Source organism: Leuciscus leuciscus (genome assembly GCF_965113295.1).
Source record: "Leuciscus leuciscus genome assembly, chromosome: 19".
NCBI classification, from domain to species: Eukaryota; Metazoa; Chordata; class Actinopteri; order Cypriniformes; family Leuciscidae; genus Leuciscus; species Leuciscus leuciscus.
In genome coordinates, this window is record NC_138743.1 from 38,382,698 (window position 1) to 38,401,001 (window position 18,304).

Below are 18,304 nucleotides of genomic sequence, written 5' to 3' on the forward strand. Positions count from 1 at the left end.
ACGACTGCATTGATTGAAGGATGGGAGAACAAACACGCAAAAAAAAGTGATGCAGACCTGAAACACCGTTGAGTTCTTATGAAGCGAACCATGGCCAGTATGGAAATACTTCGGATGTAGAAATAATGAGACTAATAGAGAATAGATATCCAATTTGCAAAAAATATGGATGCAAAGTGGCTGCAATAGGAGGAAACACATAAAACACCATCCCTCCGTGCAGATAAAGGAACGTCCCGTTTATAGCTTAAGGCCGAATGATTTCCGTGATGCAGAGGGACAACCCGGAATCCAGTCATTAAAATAGAATTTACATAACACTTGTCACGTAAAACAATGATGAATAAATCGAAAGTAGAGCTGTGCAGTAAATCTAATCACGACATGGTCAGTGAATATTAAAGCTCAAAAATACTGCTATGTAAAAATATAATCTGCTTATTCTGCGTGCCTCTGTGTGAATGAGCTGCGCTGTTTCCTCTACTTCTACATACTCAAGTACGCGTGACGCTCATGGTGTTTTCAGCGTCTCACAAACAATGAGTACATGAACATTTCCAGAGCTGCTCTGTCATACGCCTAAGATGAGAGAACGCCTAATGAGCATTTTTATCGTTTTATTTGAGAAAAACCATTGTCAAATAAACTCGTCAAAATAAAAGTTTGGTTTAACTAGGAGTAATTATGACAGAAATATATTACTATTGTAGGCCTACAATAGAACGTACTTCTCAAAACAACAACAATAATAATACATTATTTAAGGATTTTTTTTTTTTTGTCCATGGTTTAATTTAGTAAATCTGTTCTCTTCCCCCAAAAAATAAAAGGATAAAAGTTACAATTTTAATTTGATTACCACTGTTTTTGATAATATATTTGTATTAAATCATAAAAGAAAAATAAATTTTCTGAATAAAATACATTTCATAGGACTCTAATAATTTATAAAAAAATTTAAGAATAATAATGTTAAAAATAAGTTGCTAATCTAATTCATTATCAATTATTGAATCAGACATGTTTTTATTGAAATGTTAATAAACAAAACAAACAAATGGTCTCAAGTTTGTTATAATAAAAGCATTTGAACCAAAAACCGGAAAACCTCACCCCACCTCCGCTGTTAAAAAAAGTTACTCAGTAACTTTTACTCTGAGTACATTTTAAGTGAGCTACTTTTTACTTTTGCTTGAGTAGATTTTTTTTTTTTGTACTTAAGTATAATTTCCTTGAAGTAGTAGTACTTTTACTTGAGTAGAATATTTTATTACTCTTTCCACCTCTGCTCAGTACAAAAGCCATTATATCATATAAACAGACAATGCATTGATAGATGAATAGATTTTAGAGACAGACACAAGGGTGAATGAGACTAGGGATGCACCGATATGAAAATTTTGTCTGATAAACGTTAATAATTTAACCGATAACCGATATATTGGCTGATAAATCTAAATCCAAATCCGAATTTTTATATAATTTTGGAGTGCCTGATTATAAAAACAAGTCTCATGTCCCAATCACACAATTATAATGATGTTCTCACAATTTTATGTAGCCTATATGACAGACTTGTGCTGTACATGTTGCACTTTACTGTATTTTCCTTTTTTAAGTTATTCCAATCATATTTCAAGCAATTCAAAAACATCAGTGCGCATCTGAACCGTCTCAGCTGAAGAACATAAATCATTATTTATTAGCTTTAATAATATATGAAGAGTTCAGATGCAAAAGCCTCTAAGTGCCATCTGAAATTTTGTTCTAGAATGATTTAAAAAAAATTTTATCAAGCTCGTATATTTAAGTTTAGTAATTTCACTTAAATGACAATTAATAGGTAATTTTCATATCTGCCAAATTTTCTTATCAGTCCAATAACGATAACGTTAAAAATGATCATATATATCGCTGATACCGTTATGGTGGCGGATAAATTGTGCATCTCTAAATGAGACCCTTCTGTATACGTCAGTTCATATCTAGTGGTTATTGCTTTTAGAGTTGTGGAGTCATTTACATTTTTTTCCTCTCTGTTCCCAAGCCACTCACGTTCCCACTGATACACTAATCCACCATGGTTATCTGAAAAGGATGTTTATTTAAGACATGAAAAAGAAACAGTACTCAAATAAGTGCAATCTAATCCAGTGGTTCTGAGTTTGCAATAGACATACCACAATTGTTTATCGTACAAAAATAAATATATTCAAACATATAAGTAGTCAACATTTGAAGTGGATCAAAAAAGTTGATCAAAGGATGAAGGCAAGAACGGGTATTGTTCAAAAAATTCATGTATAACTTTGATGAAAGGTTTTGATCCACTTCAAATGTTGACTACTGTATTACCATGAGCTTTACTACTCCAACAATGATATGTTAAATTATTTGATTCTCAGCACAAAACACTGCTGTTGAGAAACTTCAGATGAACCTGTATTCAATGCCATCAGGGTTGTGTGTTCGTTGACCTTGGTTTGCGAGAATGCGGGCATGTTGACGTTTGTCTAATTTGCCTAGATTCTACTCAAATGACACGAAATGTTTATACAGTACAACAAAAGATATAGGAAGTGCTCATTCTTCCTCTTGAATAGTGCCTTCTGTCATAGCTACTCATGACTGGTAAGTTATTTGCATTTGAGCCGTCAGTGGAAAAGCACAGGTTTGTTCTGCATGAGCAATGGTTCAGGCAGCGGCGAGCGAGAGGCTTTCCTGCCCGGCCCGAGCCGAATGAACGCCGTCCTCCCTGGACACGGACAGAGGCTGTGGCGAGCTGAGCGTGAACGTGGAGGGAGGCCGGACGCCCCGCACCGGAGCGTATCTCTTGCTGAAGCACTTCCAGCACTGTTTGGACACGATATACACCATCTCCACCACATTCAGCATAATGCACAGTATAGACGTGCAGCCCATGATGTAGAGGAAGATCTTCTTCTCCGTGGCCTTGGCGATGTAGCAGTCGACGGTGTTGGGGCAGGGGCTCTCCTCACACTGGAGCAGCCGGGGCACGTGGAAGCCGCTGTACAGCATGTGGAAGGCCAGCAGAGTGCCCACCTCGAAGGTTGTTTTGAGGACCAGACTCATGATGTAGGTGAAGAGCAGGCCTCCGTCGATGCTGCCTTTGTCCCGGTACAGCCGCCTCTTGTGCTTGCTCTCCCGGTGCTCCCTGTACGCCACGTGCAGAGCCACGAGCAGCGACGGCGTGGACACCATGATCAGCTGCAGGGCCCACAGGCGCACCTGAGAGATGGGGAAGAAGTGGTCGAAGCAGACCTGCTCGCAGCCCGGCTGCTGCGTGTTGCACACAAAGTCCTTGAACTCGTCCTTCCACACCTGCTCGGCAGCGGCCACGAACACCAGGATGCGGAACACGAAGAGGATGGAGAGCCACACCCGTCCCACCACAGTCGAGTACTTGTTTACCCCGCTCAGCACATTCTCCAGGAATCCCCAGTTCATGTTTCATCGGGCCGCTGCGGAGTCAGAAGAAAACTCAGTTAAATGCCTTCCGGTCACCATGTACACGAGTAACGGTTCTTTAGTGGCATTCAAGGTTCCATGAAGAACCTTTAACTTCCATGGAGCCATTCTGTTGCAAAAGATGATTAAAATAGTTATTTTAAGAACTTATAATTTAAAAGTTCTTTGGGGAACCAAACAAATGGTTCTTTAACGGCAAATCAGGAAAAATATATATATTTATTGGCATCGATGATTACATGAAGAACCTTTAGCTTCCTTGGAACATTTCTGTTGCAAAAGATGATTAAATTAATTATTTTAAGAACTGAAAACTGAAAGGTTATTTGGGGAACCAAAAAATGGTTCTTTAATGGCAAATCAGGGGAAAAAAGTATTTATTGGTATCGATGGCTCCATGAAGAACCTTTCCATGGCTCCTTTAGATTATTAAAACAAGTTTTTATTTTACTGAACTGTTTCTTCGAAAAGAAATGTTTCTTCCTCTTGGCAACGTTATTTTAAAGAGTGAATTATTAACACACAGAACGTTTAATGCCACATTTGCTTACAAGAGCAAGAGCAGAGGCTCTCTTCGACAAGATATCAAGTTATACTTGTTGCCCAAATGTGTTCATAGCAGAACATTCAGCAATGTTTAAACAAAAAACATTATATAGTTATTTATTTATAGATTTTTTTAAATGTTACTTGAGAACATTCAAAAGTAGTGTTCCTGTTTACAGAACGATGAAAGGAATGTTCCTGAAGCGTTCTCATAACCAAGAGAGGAAAAAAATACTTTTTTAATACATAAAAAATTGACACTTAGAGAAAATGCAGAAAAAACATTTTCATAACTTTTAGTAAAACGGTTTCAGAATAAGAATTATTTCACCAAGTGTTCTCAAACATGTAAAATACTTCTCTTAACAAAGGCAAATGGCATTTTTACACTGATAAGTAAGTTCTTACCTCTGATGTAGTGTGATCACCCTTGTGCCGCCCGTCGTCTCGGGCTGTGTGTGCGAGTGCTATTTGATAGTCAAACACACCTGCCATCGAGCCCCACCTGTTTGGTAACTATGACTCTGAAGTCAGTGAGGCGCTCCACCAGCTGATGAGCGTCCAATCAGAAGGCTGATCTGCGGTGAGATGCTGAGCCTCATGACCTGCAGTGTTAGCAGTGTAAACAGCGCTGAGTGGAAACGGCTCAGACGTGTTCCTGCAGTCCCATGGGCCACGGGCCTCTTCCATCCGCAGCAGAGACGCTTCACTCCTAACTCTACACACCTAAACAATCTTATGAGGGAACAAACTGACTGAAGTTCCTGTATCTTCAAAATAAATAAATTATATAATATTATATATATATAATTATATAAAAAATTAATTATACTTGATGTTTTAGTGTTGTATTGTTGTCTGAGGCTCTTACAGTGCAGGGATGTAAAATGAACTGAGGGATTCAAGTTAAAGTACCGATACTGTGTCAAAGATTTTACTAAATTAATATTTTAAGTATACCTGAAAAATTCACATTTAATTGTTCTGAAGTATCTAAAAAATTCAACTGACTTTTTAATGCAGAGTCTCTTGGTTACACTTTATTTTCATGCTCAACTTTAGATATTCTACTGACTATAAGTAACTTTACAACGACAAGTAAACTACCTCTCATTAGAGTATATAGACTGTAATAGACTGTTAGTAGAATAAGACATAAGTTGACATGTAGTTGTAAAGTTTCTGATAGTCAGTATAATGTCTAAAGTGGACCAACGCAATAAAGAGTTAACTTTAAAATCACAGTTTTCTCATTGTTCTCATTGACACAGCAGATGTTAAACTGAAACCTGTTCTCAGCTACAAATGCCAGCAGATGATTTTACAGTGATTTCACATTTGAATTTTAGACTAATCATTTCTACTTAAAACTTTTAGGTCTACATTAGATTGTAATGTAAATGTAACTAATTGTAGAAGTATTATTTTTTAACAGAACTCAAGTACAGCTTGCCTTTAGTTGTGAAGTAGCATTACAGGTGTGTGTGTGTGTGTGTGTGTGTGTGTGTGTGTGTGAGAGAGAGAGAGAGAGAGAGAGAGAGAGAGAGAGAGTGTGTGTGAGTAAGTGAGTGTGTGTGTGTGTGTGTGTGTGTGTGTGTGTGTGTGTGTGTGTGTGTGTGTGTGTGTGTGTGTGTGTGTGTGTGTGTGTGTGTGTGTGTGTGTAATGATCTGGTGAGTGTCCATCTGAGTGTGTGTGTGTGTGTGTGTGTGTCTGTGTCTGTGTAATGATCTGGTGAGTGTGTGTGTGTGTGTGTGTGTGTGTGTGTGTGTGTGTGTGTGTGTGTGTGTGTGTGTGTGTGTGTGTGTGTGTGTGTGTGTGTGTGTGTGTGTGTGTGTGTGTGTGTGTGTGTGTGTGTGAGACGGCCTCGTTCCACAGATGTTTTTCCTGAACAGCCATACTGTCAAATGTGCTGAAGTGTGTAATAAAGTGAAGTGTATTTCCAGCTGATCCCTGATCAGTCATTGGTGTGTGAAGTGTGTGAAGTGTGTGAAGTGTGCTGTATGTTCATCTTTAACAGCCAGTGCTGATGCAGAGTATTGCAGAGTAACACGACCGGGAACACATGCAGGTTTAATGACACACCCCGGGTGTGTGTGAGCATGAATAACTGATGATCCCAGCCGGCCTCTCCAGGCCCTGTGTGACTGTCACTGGAGCCGTGTCTCCATCGGCTCCTCAGGGGCCCGCAGGCCCGCTTACATGCTCTTATAGGGGCTCACTCGGGTCCCACATGTGTGCTAATGATGGGGCCGAGGTGAGCCACACACTCAGCCCTAATGGGGCCCGTGGGTGATCACACTGGACACACTAATGGCCCCTTCATTCGGCTGGACAAAGTGCAAAAGTACAAAGCATGTATAGTAGTGCAGTGCCTCCTAATCCTGGTCCTGGTCAACTGTTCAACACTTGAGTCAGACCATCAGCTCCATGAACTCTGTGTGTCAGATAAGAGAGACATGCAGAACTATTAACTGGAAATATGACCATTTTCAGTCTTTACACAGCTGTTTATCTGTGGCTTCGTTAAGTTCATTCATTCTTAAATCTTTCAGAATTTTACAATTACATAAAAGCAACAGTAAAACTTGGTTAATATAAAATGAAAAATACTCATCTTACCTTTATAGAGAGTTTATATCCCTTGACACGCAGGTGACGGTGTTCGGGTGGAGAGGGGCGAGGGTTTTCTGTTTGTTTCAAATGAGAAGGTGATGATGTATGTTTTTTTAACATAGAAATAGAAATGAGTCAAGGATCATGGATTATTATTATATGTTAAAGTCCCCCTGTAGGCATTTTATCATTTAAAACTCATATTTGATCACCAAAATGACATATTTAAATGTTTTTTCCTTGAAAAAAAATTCTTCATGTTTTAGAATATGTTCTATGAATATGCAAATGAGCCCCGCCTCCACTCACTCACTCAGCTCAGAGATCCACTGGTTGACGATCACACGTTGATCTGATTGGTTACAAGGTAGTTTGTGACGTCAGAAACACCAGCGATTTCAAAGCGTGTGTTTGAGACTGTCTTTGGTTCACTGCAGTTTTAAGGAGGAAATACTCAGCAATGCTGTCGACTTATGAACTTACACATGGATTGTCTTAAAGCGTATTAAAAACACCACAAAGACACATAAACAACATTAAAAACTTGATTTTCACCACAGGGGGACTTAAGATTATTATATAATCATATAAAACAAATGAAATACTTAAAATGTAATAAATTGAATTGGTTGGAAATATTTTATACAATTATGGCAGTGACCCATGATAATATAAACCAAATCAGCTGCAAAGAAAAGTATATATATATTTATAGCATAATATAACCCAGATTAATTGGTGATTGTCACAAGTGTCAGAAAATAACTGCTCTATTTACACTCATGTTCCTGCTCGTGTTATGAATGATTAATCAGAGAAAATATTGTTTGTCTTCATAATCCTCCATCAGAGACGTCATCAGTCTGTACAGAGACACGTACATGTATATCATTCATATTCAGATTTAAGTATTAGGATAAACCTATTGAGAGGATATTTATCACAATCACTGCATAACTAAAGGAAATACAATTATTAATTCATACAACAAACAAACAATAAGAGAAAGAGAGTAAAAAGCCCACAGACGTTAATGAGAACACTGCAGCAGTGTCTAGTGATTAATAATGATTGCTCAATAACACATTATAATAAACCTGCATAAACACACAGTGATGAGATCCATCTAATGTCAACAGGAGAAATAATGAACTGAGGCTTTACACGTAAAAGCTCTTTTGTCCCTTGATTTCTCGGCTTGAGGGACAAATATAGCAGACGGAGCAAGTATAAAGAGGAAACATTAAAAGAATGCATTGAAATATAAACTACAACATAATATATAGAGATATATGAGTGTATTATAGTCTGTTGAGCAGATCAAGGTGTAACTGTGATCAGTTTGCCCTGAACTGTGTCAGACTATTGATAGAATGTCAAATAAGATGCCAATATAAATATTTCTCTTTATATCTTTAGCTCCATTTAGATACACAATATAAAGCCATATATTGATTGATGCAGGGGTTCAATCTTGATGTGGGCGAGGGATATAAATGCTAAAATGCAGCTATATATTTTCATGAGTAAAGATATCATCACATCATTATAAAAAATAAATAAAACCCCTTCACACTCATCGACACCGGAGGGCGCTGTGGTTTCCTTCGTCTTGGAAGGTCACGGTGTGTGTGATCTTGAACCTCAATGTCATGCGGATAATTCATTCCTGAAGGACACAGAATGACACGTGACTCGAGTACAGGAGATACAGAGGCTCGAGGGCGAGAAGAAAGGCGTTAGAATGAGCAGATAGAGGAACGGTGACTAAACTAAAGTGGCTTCACCACAGACCAGCAGGTGGCGGTAATGCGACGATGTGGATGAGAGCTGCCGTTAGACCTCGAAGAAGAAGAAGTGTTATTATCGTTCAGCGTGTGTTTGAGTGTGATTTCTCCGCGTGAGTGTGTGTGTGTGAGTGTGTGTGAGGAGATGGTGACCCCCCCGCAGGACAGCAGCAGCAGCAGCAGCGGGGGATCAGGCGCTCGGCAGCCGGACAGCAGCTACAGGAGCCCCGGCCTCCGCGGCCTCAACACCACCTCTCTGTTCCGCGCCGTCAACCCTGAGCTCTTCATCAGGCCGGCGAGTGACCACACACCCGTCTCTAACACACACACTACAGTCAGGGGTTTACTTACTGCTGCTGTCCCTCTGCTAATGCACACACACTACAGTCAGGGGTTTACTTACTGCTGCTTCACCCGTCTCTAACACACACACACTACAGTCAGGGCTTCTCTCTCTCACTGCTGCTTCACCCGTCTCTAACACACACACACTACAGTCAGGGCTTCTCTCTCTCACTGCTGCTTCACCCGTCTCTAACACACACACTACAGTCAGAGCTTCTCTCTCTCACTGCTGCTTCACCCGTCTCTAACACACACACACTACAGTCAGGGCTTCTCTCTCTCACTGCTGCTTCACCCGTCTCTAACACACACACACTACAGTCAGAGCTTCTCTCTCTCACTGCTGCTTCACCCGTCTCTAACACACACACACTACAGTCAGGGCTTCTCTCTCTCACTGCTGCTTCACCCGTCTCTAACACACACACTACAGTCAGGGCTTCTCTCTCTCACTGCTGCTTCACCCGTCTCTAACACACACACACTACAGTCAGAGCTTCTCTCTCTCACTGCTGCTTCACCCGTCTCTAACACACACACACTACAGTCAGAGCTTCTCTCTCTCACTGCTGCTTCACCCGTCTCTAACACACACACACTACAGTCAGAGCTTCTCTCTCTCACTGCTGCTTCACCCGTCTCTAACACACACACACTACAGTCAGAGCTTCTCTCTCTCACTGCTGCTTCACCCGTCTCTAACACACACACACTACAGTCAGGGCTTCTCTCTCTCACTGCTGCTTCACCCGTCTCTAACACACACACTACAGTCAGAGCTTCTCTCTCTCACTGCTGCTTCACCCGTCTCTAACACACACACACTACAGTCAGAGCTTCTCTCTCTCACTGCTGCTTCACCCGTCTCTAACACACACACACTACAGTCAGGGCTTCTCTCTCTCACTGCTGCTTCACCCGTCTCTAACACACACACACTACAGTCAGAGCTTCTCTCTCTCACTGCTGCTTCACCCGTCTCTAACACACACACACTACAGTCAGAGCTTCTCTCTCTCACTGCTGCTTCACCCGTCTCTAACACACACACACTACAGTCAGAGCTTCTCTCTCTCACTGCTGCTTCACCCGTCTCTAACACACACACACTACAGTCAGAGCTTCTCTCTCTCACTGCTGCTTCACCCGTCTCTAACACACACACACTACAGTCAGAGCTTCTCTCTCTCACTGCTGCTTCACCCGTCTCTAACACACACACACACTACAGTCAGAGCTTCTCTCTCTCACTGCTGCTTCACCCGTCTCTAACACACACACACTACAGTCAGAGCTTCTCTCTCTCACTGCTGCTTCACCCGTCTCTAACACACACACACTACAGTCAGAGCTTCTCTCTCTCACTGCTGCTTCACCCGTCTCTAACACACACACACTACAGTCAGAGCTTCTCTCTCTCACTGCTGCTTCACCCGTCTCTAACACACACACACTACAGTCAGAGCTTCTCTCTCTCACTGCTGCTTCACCCGTCTCTAACACACACACACTACAGTCAGAGCTTCTCTCTCTCACTGCTGCTTCACCCGTCTCTAACACACACACACTACAGTCAGAGCTTCTCTCTCTCACTGCTGCTTCACCCGTCTCTAACACACACACACTACAGTCAGGGCTTCTCTCTCTCACTGCTGCTTCACCTGTCTCTAACACACACACACACTACAGTCAGGGCTTCTCTCTCTCACTGCTGCTTCACCCGTCTCTAACACACACACACTACAGTCAGGGCTTCTCTCTCTCACTGCTGCTTCACCCGTCTCTAACACACACACACACTACAGTCAGGGCTTCTCTCTCTCACTGCTGCTTCACCCGTCTCTAACACACACACTACAGTCAGAGCTTCTCTCTCTCACTGCTGCTTCACCCGTCTCTAACACACACACTACAGTCAGAGCTTCTCTCTCTCACTGCTGCTTCACCCGTCTCTAACACACACACTACAGTCAGGGCTTCTCTCTCTCACTGCTGCTTCACCCGTCTCTAACACACACACTACAGTCAGAGCTTCTCTCTCTCACTGCTGCTTCACCCGTCTCTAACACACACACACTACAGTCAGAGCTTCTCTCTCTCACTGCTGCTTCACCCGTCTCTAACACACACACACTACGGTCAGAGCTTCTCTCTCTCACTGCTGCTTCACCCGTCTCTAACACACACACACTACAGTCAGAGCTTCTCTCTCTCACTGCTGCTTCACCCGTCTCTAACACACACACACTACGGTCAGAGCTTCTCTCTCTCACTGCTGCTTCACCCGTCTCTAACACACACACACTACAGTCAGGGCTTCTCTCTCTCACTGCTGCTTCACCCGTCTCTAACACACACACACTACAGTCAGGGCTTCTCTCTCTCACTGCTGCTTCACCCGTCTCTAACACACACACACTACGGTCAGAGCTTCTCTCTCTCACTGCTGCTTCACCCGTCTCTAACACACACACTACAGTCAGGGCTTCTCTCTCTCACTGCTGCTTCACCCGTCTCTAACACACACACACTACAGTCAGAGCTTCTCTCTCTCACTGCTGCTTCACCCGTCTCTAACACACACACTACAGTCAGGGCTTCTCTCTCTCACTGCTGCTTCACCCGTCTCTAACACACACACACTACAGTCAGAGCTTCTCTCTCTCACTGCTGCTTCACCCGTCTCTAACACACACACACTACAGTCAGAGCTTCTCTCTCTCACTGCTGCTTCACCCGTCTCTAACACACACACTACAGTCAGGGCTTCTCTCTCTCACTGCTGCTTCACCCGTCTCTAACACACACACTACAGTCAGGGCTTCTCTCTCTCACTGCTGCTTCACCCGTCTCTAACACACACACTACAGTCAGGGCTTCTCTCTCTCACTGCTGCTTCACCCGTCTCTAACACACACACTACAGTCAGGGCTTCTCTCTCTCACTGCTGCTTCACCCGTCTCTAACACACACACTACAGTCAGGGCTTCTCTCTCTCACTGCTGCTTCACCCGTCTCTAACACACACACTACAGTCAGGGCTTCTCTCTCTCACTGCTGCTTCACCCGTCTCTAACACACACACACTACAGTCAGAGCTTCTCTCTCTCACTGCTGCTTCACCCGTCTCTAACACACACACACTACAGTCAGAGCTTCTCTCTCTCACTGCTGCTTCACCCGTCTCTAACACACACACACTACAGTCAGGGCTTCTCTCTCTCACTGCTGCTAATACAGTCATTCACTGCGACACAGAGACCAGAGAAACACACACACGCTTCTCTAAATCATTATTATGAGACAGAGTGCCAAGTTATGACAAGTCGTTTTTATGAGGTGGGAAATCATGATTATGAGATTAAGAAGTCGAAATGATGACAATAAATCGAAATTATAACTTTTAAGACGAAATTATGATATTACAAAAAGTACGACAGTCATGTTTTGACTCTTTTATGTGTCCATTTCGGCTTTTTATCATACTTTCGATTACTTAGTATGTTACAATTTTAACTTTTATCATACTTTTTATTTATGTATTAATAATTGTGCCTTTTTATGTTTTTAATTTTACTGTTAAAACTACACTACAGCTGATGGACAAGAATAACGTAATTCATTTCCACACCGTACAGAAATGGTTTGTCTATTTTACCTTTTGTTTTGATTAAAAAATTTAAATAAACTTTCTGATGGATTTTAAAGACTGAAAGGCTGAGACACATTAAACATGATCTATACATAAAAGATATTCAGGAACCAAAATAAATGAAAACATGACACAAAATTCCCAAGACATTTTAATGTGAATGTTCTAATAAAAATAGAAAAATAAACCTGTGATATAAATTAGTTGTAGAAATACCCATAAATATAATCCTGAAGGACAATCCTGTACTTTGTGTGATTCATTATGGTCAGGTTAATCACTGATCTGATGATGTCGTGTTACAGTGATCTGATGATGTCGTGTTACAGTGATCTGCTGATGTCGTGTTACGGTGATCTGATGATGTCGTGTAACGGTGATCTGATGATGTCGTGTTACAGTGATCTGATGATGTCGTGTTACAGTGATCTGATGATGTCGTGTTACGGTGATCTGATGATGTCGTGTAACAGTGATCTGATGATGTCGTGTTACAGTGATCTGATGATGTCGTGTTACAGTGATCTGATGATGTCGTGTAACAGTGATCTGATGATGTCGTGTTACAGTGATCTGCTGATGTCGTGTTACAGTGATCTGATGATGTCGTGTTACGGTGATCTGATGATGTCGTGTAACGGTGATCTGATGATGTCGTGTAACGGTGATCTGATGATGTCGTGTAACGGTGATCTGATGATGTCGTGTAACGGTGATCTGATGATGTCGTGTTACGGTGCTGATGATGTCGTGTTACGGTGATCTGATGATGTCGTGTAACGGTGATCTGATGATGTCGTGTTACAGTGATCTGATGATGTCGTGTTACGGTGATCTGATGATGTCGTGTTACGGTGATCTGATGATGTCGTGTTACAGTGATCTGATGATGTCGTGTTACAGTGATCTGATGATGTCGTGTAACAGTGATCTGATGATGTCGTGTAACAGTGATCTGATGATGTCGTGTTACAGTGATCTGATGATGTCGTGTTACAGTGATCTGATGATGTCGTGTTACAGTGATCTGATGATGTCGTGTAACAGTGATCTGCTGATGTCGTGTAACGGTGATCTGCTGATGTCGTGTAACGGTGATCTGATGATGTCGTGTAACAGTGACGTAGAGACACACTGATCTGATGATGTCGTGTAACACTGTTCTCTGCTGTTCCTCCTCTCTCCTGCAGAATAAGGCGGTGATGGCCGTGGGTCTGCTGAGCATCACGCTGTGTGTCGGCTACATCGGGTATCTGCACGCCATCAGAGAGAGCGACCAGACGCTGTACGAGGCCGTGGACAGCGACGGAGAGAGATACATGAGGAGGAAGACCTCCAGATGGGACTGACCTTCATCATCATCATCATCATCACTGCAGAGAGAGATACATGAGGAGGAAGACCTCCAGATGGGACTGACCTTCATCATCATCATCACTGCACCTCACATCACACAGGAATAATTTATAAACATAAACTGGACATGTCAGTATAGTGAAAGTCTTGCTCTCTTCCTCTGTGTCCTGAAGTGTGTGTGTGTGTGTGTATTTGTTTAATTACATTCAGCTGATAAATGGGTCATATAGTTATAATCTGTCCTTAGTGAAACTGGCTTTAAACATGATTTTCAAATATGCACGTGTTAAGGTACTTTTAAGAAATTCTGTATTAGAGGTAACAGACAGAAGAGTTGACAGATAATGATTTGAAGCTTCACAAGCAGCCTGTGTTTGTGTTCAACACTCAGACGAGAAGATCGTTCAATAAAATATTTTTGAGACTGTTACTGTGACTGAGCTAGTCTTCAGTTAGCTTGTGTTTGAGAGAGAGAGAGAGTGTGTGTGTGTGTGTGTGTGTGTGTGTGTGTGTGTGTGTGTGTGTGTGTGTGTGTGTGTGTGTGTGTGTGTGTGTGAGAGACTGTTACTGTGACTGAGCTAGTCTTCAGTTAGCTTGTGTTTGAGAGAGAGAGTGTGTGTGTGTGTGTGAGAGACTGTTACTGTGACTGAGCTAGTCTTCAGTTAGCCTGTGTTTGAGAGAGAGAGAGAGAGAGTGTGTGTGTGTGTGTGTGTGTGTGTGTGTGTGAGTGAGACTGTTACTGTGACTGAGCTAGTCTTCAGTTAGCTTGTGTTTGAGAGAGAGAGAGAGAGAGAGAGTGTGTGTGTGTGTGTGTGTGTGAGTGAGACTGTTACTGTGACTGAGCTAGTCTTCAGTTAGCTTGTGTTTGAGAGAGAGAGAGAGAGAGAGTGTGTGAGAGAGAGTGAGCTCTTACTGTACAGCCTGTGTTTTCCTTCCTCATGCCTCTGAAACATGATGATGATCAGGCAGCAGCTCACACACACTCTATCAGCGCTGCTGCTTCAGTTACGTGATCAAACCTCAGGTCGTGTGTGTGTGTGTGATTGAACACACTGTGCTGTTACACTAAAGCCTTCTTCAGACTGTCTGTCCAAATCTGATTTCTGTGCAGATCCATTTAGAGTCCGCTCGTATTCAGCGAATCCTATTCCTACCTGTTTGTTTCATATGGAAGTTGTTTCCGCCACAGAATAAAAAGGTAAAATGTGACGTTTTATCTCACAACTGCAAGTTTATATCTCACAATTCTTACATTATAACTTACAATTCTGCCTTCATTTTTCATTATTTCAGATATTTAAGGCGCAGTTAGCTTTTTTGTGTTATTTCACGTGTAGAGCAGATTCAGTTCACATTCACGTGGATTTTGGACTGACAGTGTGAACAGATTCTGGATCAGAAGCAGAACTGAAACCCCAGCGCGGCTCGAGTGTGTGTTGATGAACTGAGAGTGTACAGAAGGAGGAGAGAGACTCGAGGTATCAGTAGTGTGTCGGGTGTCTCTCTCTCTCCAGCAGGAGACTCTCTCCAGAAGGAGGAGAGAGACTTGAGGTATCAGTAGTGTGTCGGGTGTCTCTCTCTCTCCAGCAGGAGACTCTCTGCAGAAGGAGGAGAGAGACTCGAGGTATCAGTAGTGTGTCAGGTGTCTCTCTCTCTCCAGCAGGAGACTCTCTGCAGAAGGAGGAGAGAGACTCGAGGTATCAGTAGTGTGTCGGGTGTCTCTCTCTCTCCAGTAGGAGACTCTCTGCAGAAGGAGGAGAGAGACTCGAGGTATCAGTAGTGTGTCGGGTGTCTCTATCTCTCCAGCAGGAGACTCTCTGCAGGAGGAGGAGAGAGACTCGAGGTATCAGTAGTGTGTCGGGTGTCTCTCTCTCTCCAGCAGGAGACTCTCTGCAGAAGGAGGAGAGAGACTCGAGGTATCAGTAGTGTGTCGGGTGTCTCTCTCTCTCCAGCAGGAGACTCTCTGCAGGAGGAGGAGAGAGACTCGAGGTATCAGTAGTGTGTCGGGTGTCTCTCTCTCTCCAGCAGGAGACTCTCTGCAGGAGGAGGAGAGAGACTCGAGGTATCAGTAGTGTGTCGGGTGTCTCTCTCTCTCCAGCAGGAGACTCTCTGCAGGAGGAGGAGAGAGACTCGAGGTATCAGTAGTGTGTCGGGTGTCTCTCTCTCTCCAGCAGGAGACTCTCTGCAGGAGGAGGAGAGAGACTCGAGGTATCAGTAGTGTGTCGGGTGTCTCTCTCTCTCCAGCAGGAGACTCTCTGCAGGAGGAGGAGAGAGACTCGGGGTATCAGTAGTGTGTCGGGTGTCTCTCTCTCTCCAGCAGGAGACTCTCTGCAGAAGGAGGAGAGAGACTCGAGGTATCAGTAGTGTGTCGGGTGTCTCTCTCTCTCCAGCAGGAGACTCTCTGCAGGAGGAGGAGAGAGACTCGAGGTATCAGTAGTGTGTCGGGTGTCTCTCTCTCTCCAGCAGGAGACTCTCTGCAGAAGGAGGAGAGAGACTCGAGGTATCAGTAGTGTGTCGGGTGTCTCTCTCTCTCCAGCAGGAGACTCTCTGCAGAAGGAGGAGAGAGACTCGAGGTATCAGTAGTGTGTCGGGTGTCTCTCTCTCTCCAGCAGGAGACTCTCTGCAGGAGGAGGAGAGAGACTCGGGGTATCAGTAGTGTGTCGGGTGTCTCTCTCTCTCCAGCAGGAGACTCTCTGCAGGAGGAGGAGAGAGACTCGAGGTATCAGTAGTGTGTCGGGTGTCTCTCTCTCTCCAGCAGGAGACTCTCTGCAGGAGGAGGAGAGAGACTCGGGGTATCAGTAGTGTGTCGGGTGTCTCTCTCTCTCTCCAGCAGGAGACTCTCTGCAGAAGGAGGAGAGAGACTTGAGGTATCAGTAGTGTGTCGGGTGTCTCTCTCTCTCCAGCAGGAGACGCTCTGCAGAAGGAGGAGAGAGACTCGAGGTATCAGTAGTGTGTCGGGTGTCTCTCTCTCTCCAGCAGGAGACTCTCTGCAGAAGGAGGAGAGAGACTCGAGGTATCAGTAGTGTGTCGGGTGTCTCTCTCTCTCCAGCAGGAGACTCTCTGCAGAAGGAGGAGAGAGACTCGAGGTATCAGTAGTGTGTCGGGTGTCTCTCTCTCTCCAGCAGGAGACTCTCTGCAGAAGGAGGAGAGAGACTCGAGGTATCAGTAGTGTGTCGGGTGTCTCTCTCTCTCCAGCAGGAGACTCTCTGCAGAAGGAGGAGAGAGACTCGAGGTATCAGTAGTGTGTCGGGTGTCTCTCTCTCTCCAGCAGGAGACTCTCTGCAGAAGGAGGAGAGAGACTCGAGGTATCAGTAGTGTGTCGGGTGTCTCTCTCTCTCCAGCAGGAGACTCTCTGCAGGAGGAGGAGAGAGACTCGAGGTATCAGTAGTGTGTCGGGTGTCTCTCTCTCTCCAGCAGGAGACAGTGCTGCTGTATGCAGATATTTTGATAGAGGGAAACATACACATGTCTAGTTTCAGTTTTATTTGTTGTTCAGACATTCCTCTTTAAACACAGTAAATCAGCTGTAAGTGTCCCGCATTTGATTTTCTACCACTAAAGGTGTGTAACATGTACTCATCAAGATCTCCATATCTCTAGCATTGAACCATATCTGTGCCTTTAATTACCTGAACATACCAAAATAAATGATTGTTAAGAACGAATTTATAAAAGGATATTAAAATATCTTTAATACTTCTTGAGTCACAGTCAATGCACACTTTGGATAAAAACACTGCTTTTTCACCGTTGGCTATAATGCTGCAAAGATTACTAAGGTCAACTAATAGACCTATCCATCTCAGTGTAAAAATACAGTAATGATGCTGCCATCTTTCTATAGTCATGTTTACCCCCCTGTAATCTGACTCCAGATGTGAGGTGAAAATGGTCGTTGTGTCCACTGAGACTAAAGCCACCGGTGTGTTTCTGTCACAGGATCTGTGTTTCTGAAGAGCTGATTCTCCTGTTCTGTCTGATTCCTGTAACATCATGTGCTTGTGAACTAGAAGCCAACTCTTAAACATGTGTGGTATGTAAACAGGAATTAGTTTTACCCGACATGACCGAAAACAATAGTTTTATTCTTCGCCAATCCACTTTTTAGCTTCCTCAAACTGAGTGTTTTTCAGATAAAATTAAAAAATGTTTTTCATGTCAATAAAGTTATGACAGAAGGGTTTGTTTGTATGCTAAGGTAGCCTAAGTTTCCAACTTATGCACAGATCTGTTTGGAATTTTAAAACAAGGAAATGTTTGATCACTTCTAATTAATTTATTTAATTTGTGAATAAATAAAAAACGCTAAACTTGTTTTCCTAGGTAAGATTATATATATATATATATATATATATATATATATATATATATATATAATAAAGTTTCATACGAAAATGACCGTTTGTGACACATTCGTGTTTGTGGGCGTGTCCACGTGTTCCATGGCCCCGCCCACTGTCTCTCTTCTTATAAACGAGGCGCGCTCGCGGCCGCTCGGCTCCGGGTCACTCAGCG

The 18,304-nt window shown here is 43.2% G+C and overlaps 3 protein-coding genes across 4 annotated transcripts in view; 1 reads left to right on the forward strand and 2 right to left on the reverse strand.

The window, feature by feature from the left end:
• The window catches only part of LOC309482544 (uncharacterized protein), a 332,446-nt gene that overhangs the window by 196,761 nt on the left and 117,381 nt on the right, over positions 1–18,304 (reverse strand). The window lies entirely within an intron of this gene.
• gjb7 (gap junction protein beta 7) lies at positions 1,788–4,737 on the reverse strand. 2 transcript variants are annotated; one of them, XM_082148012.1, is made up of 2 exons: positions 4,444–4,737; positions 1,788–3,598 (listed from the first exon to the last, which is right to left on the reverse strand). In XM_082148012.1, exon 2 carries the CDS (start codon positions 3,466–3,468, stop codon positions 2,695–2,697), a length of 774 nt encoding a protein of 257 aa, XP_082004138.1. In that variant the 5' UTR covers positions 3,469–3,598; positions 4,444–4,737; the 3' UTR covers positions 1,788–2,694. The 2 variants fall into 2 exon arrangements, with proteins under 2 accessions (XP_082004138.1, XP_082004137.1); XM_082148011.1 differs by having other exon boundaries at positions 1,788–3,482; positions 4,444–4,735.
• Positions 8,329–14,219, forward strand: smim8 (small integral membrane protein 8). Its single transcript, XM_082148034.1, has 2 exons — positions 8,329–8,731; positions 13,624–14,219. The coding sequence occupies exons 1-2, from the start codon at positions 8,582–8,584 to the stop codon at positions 13,780–13,782; spliced, it is 309 nt and encodes a 102-aa protein (XP_082004160.1). The 5' UTR covers positions 8,329–8,581; the 3' UTR covers positions 13,783–14,219.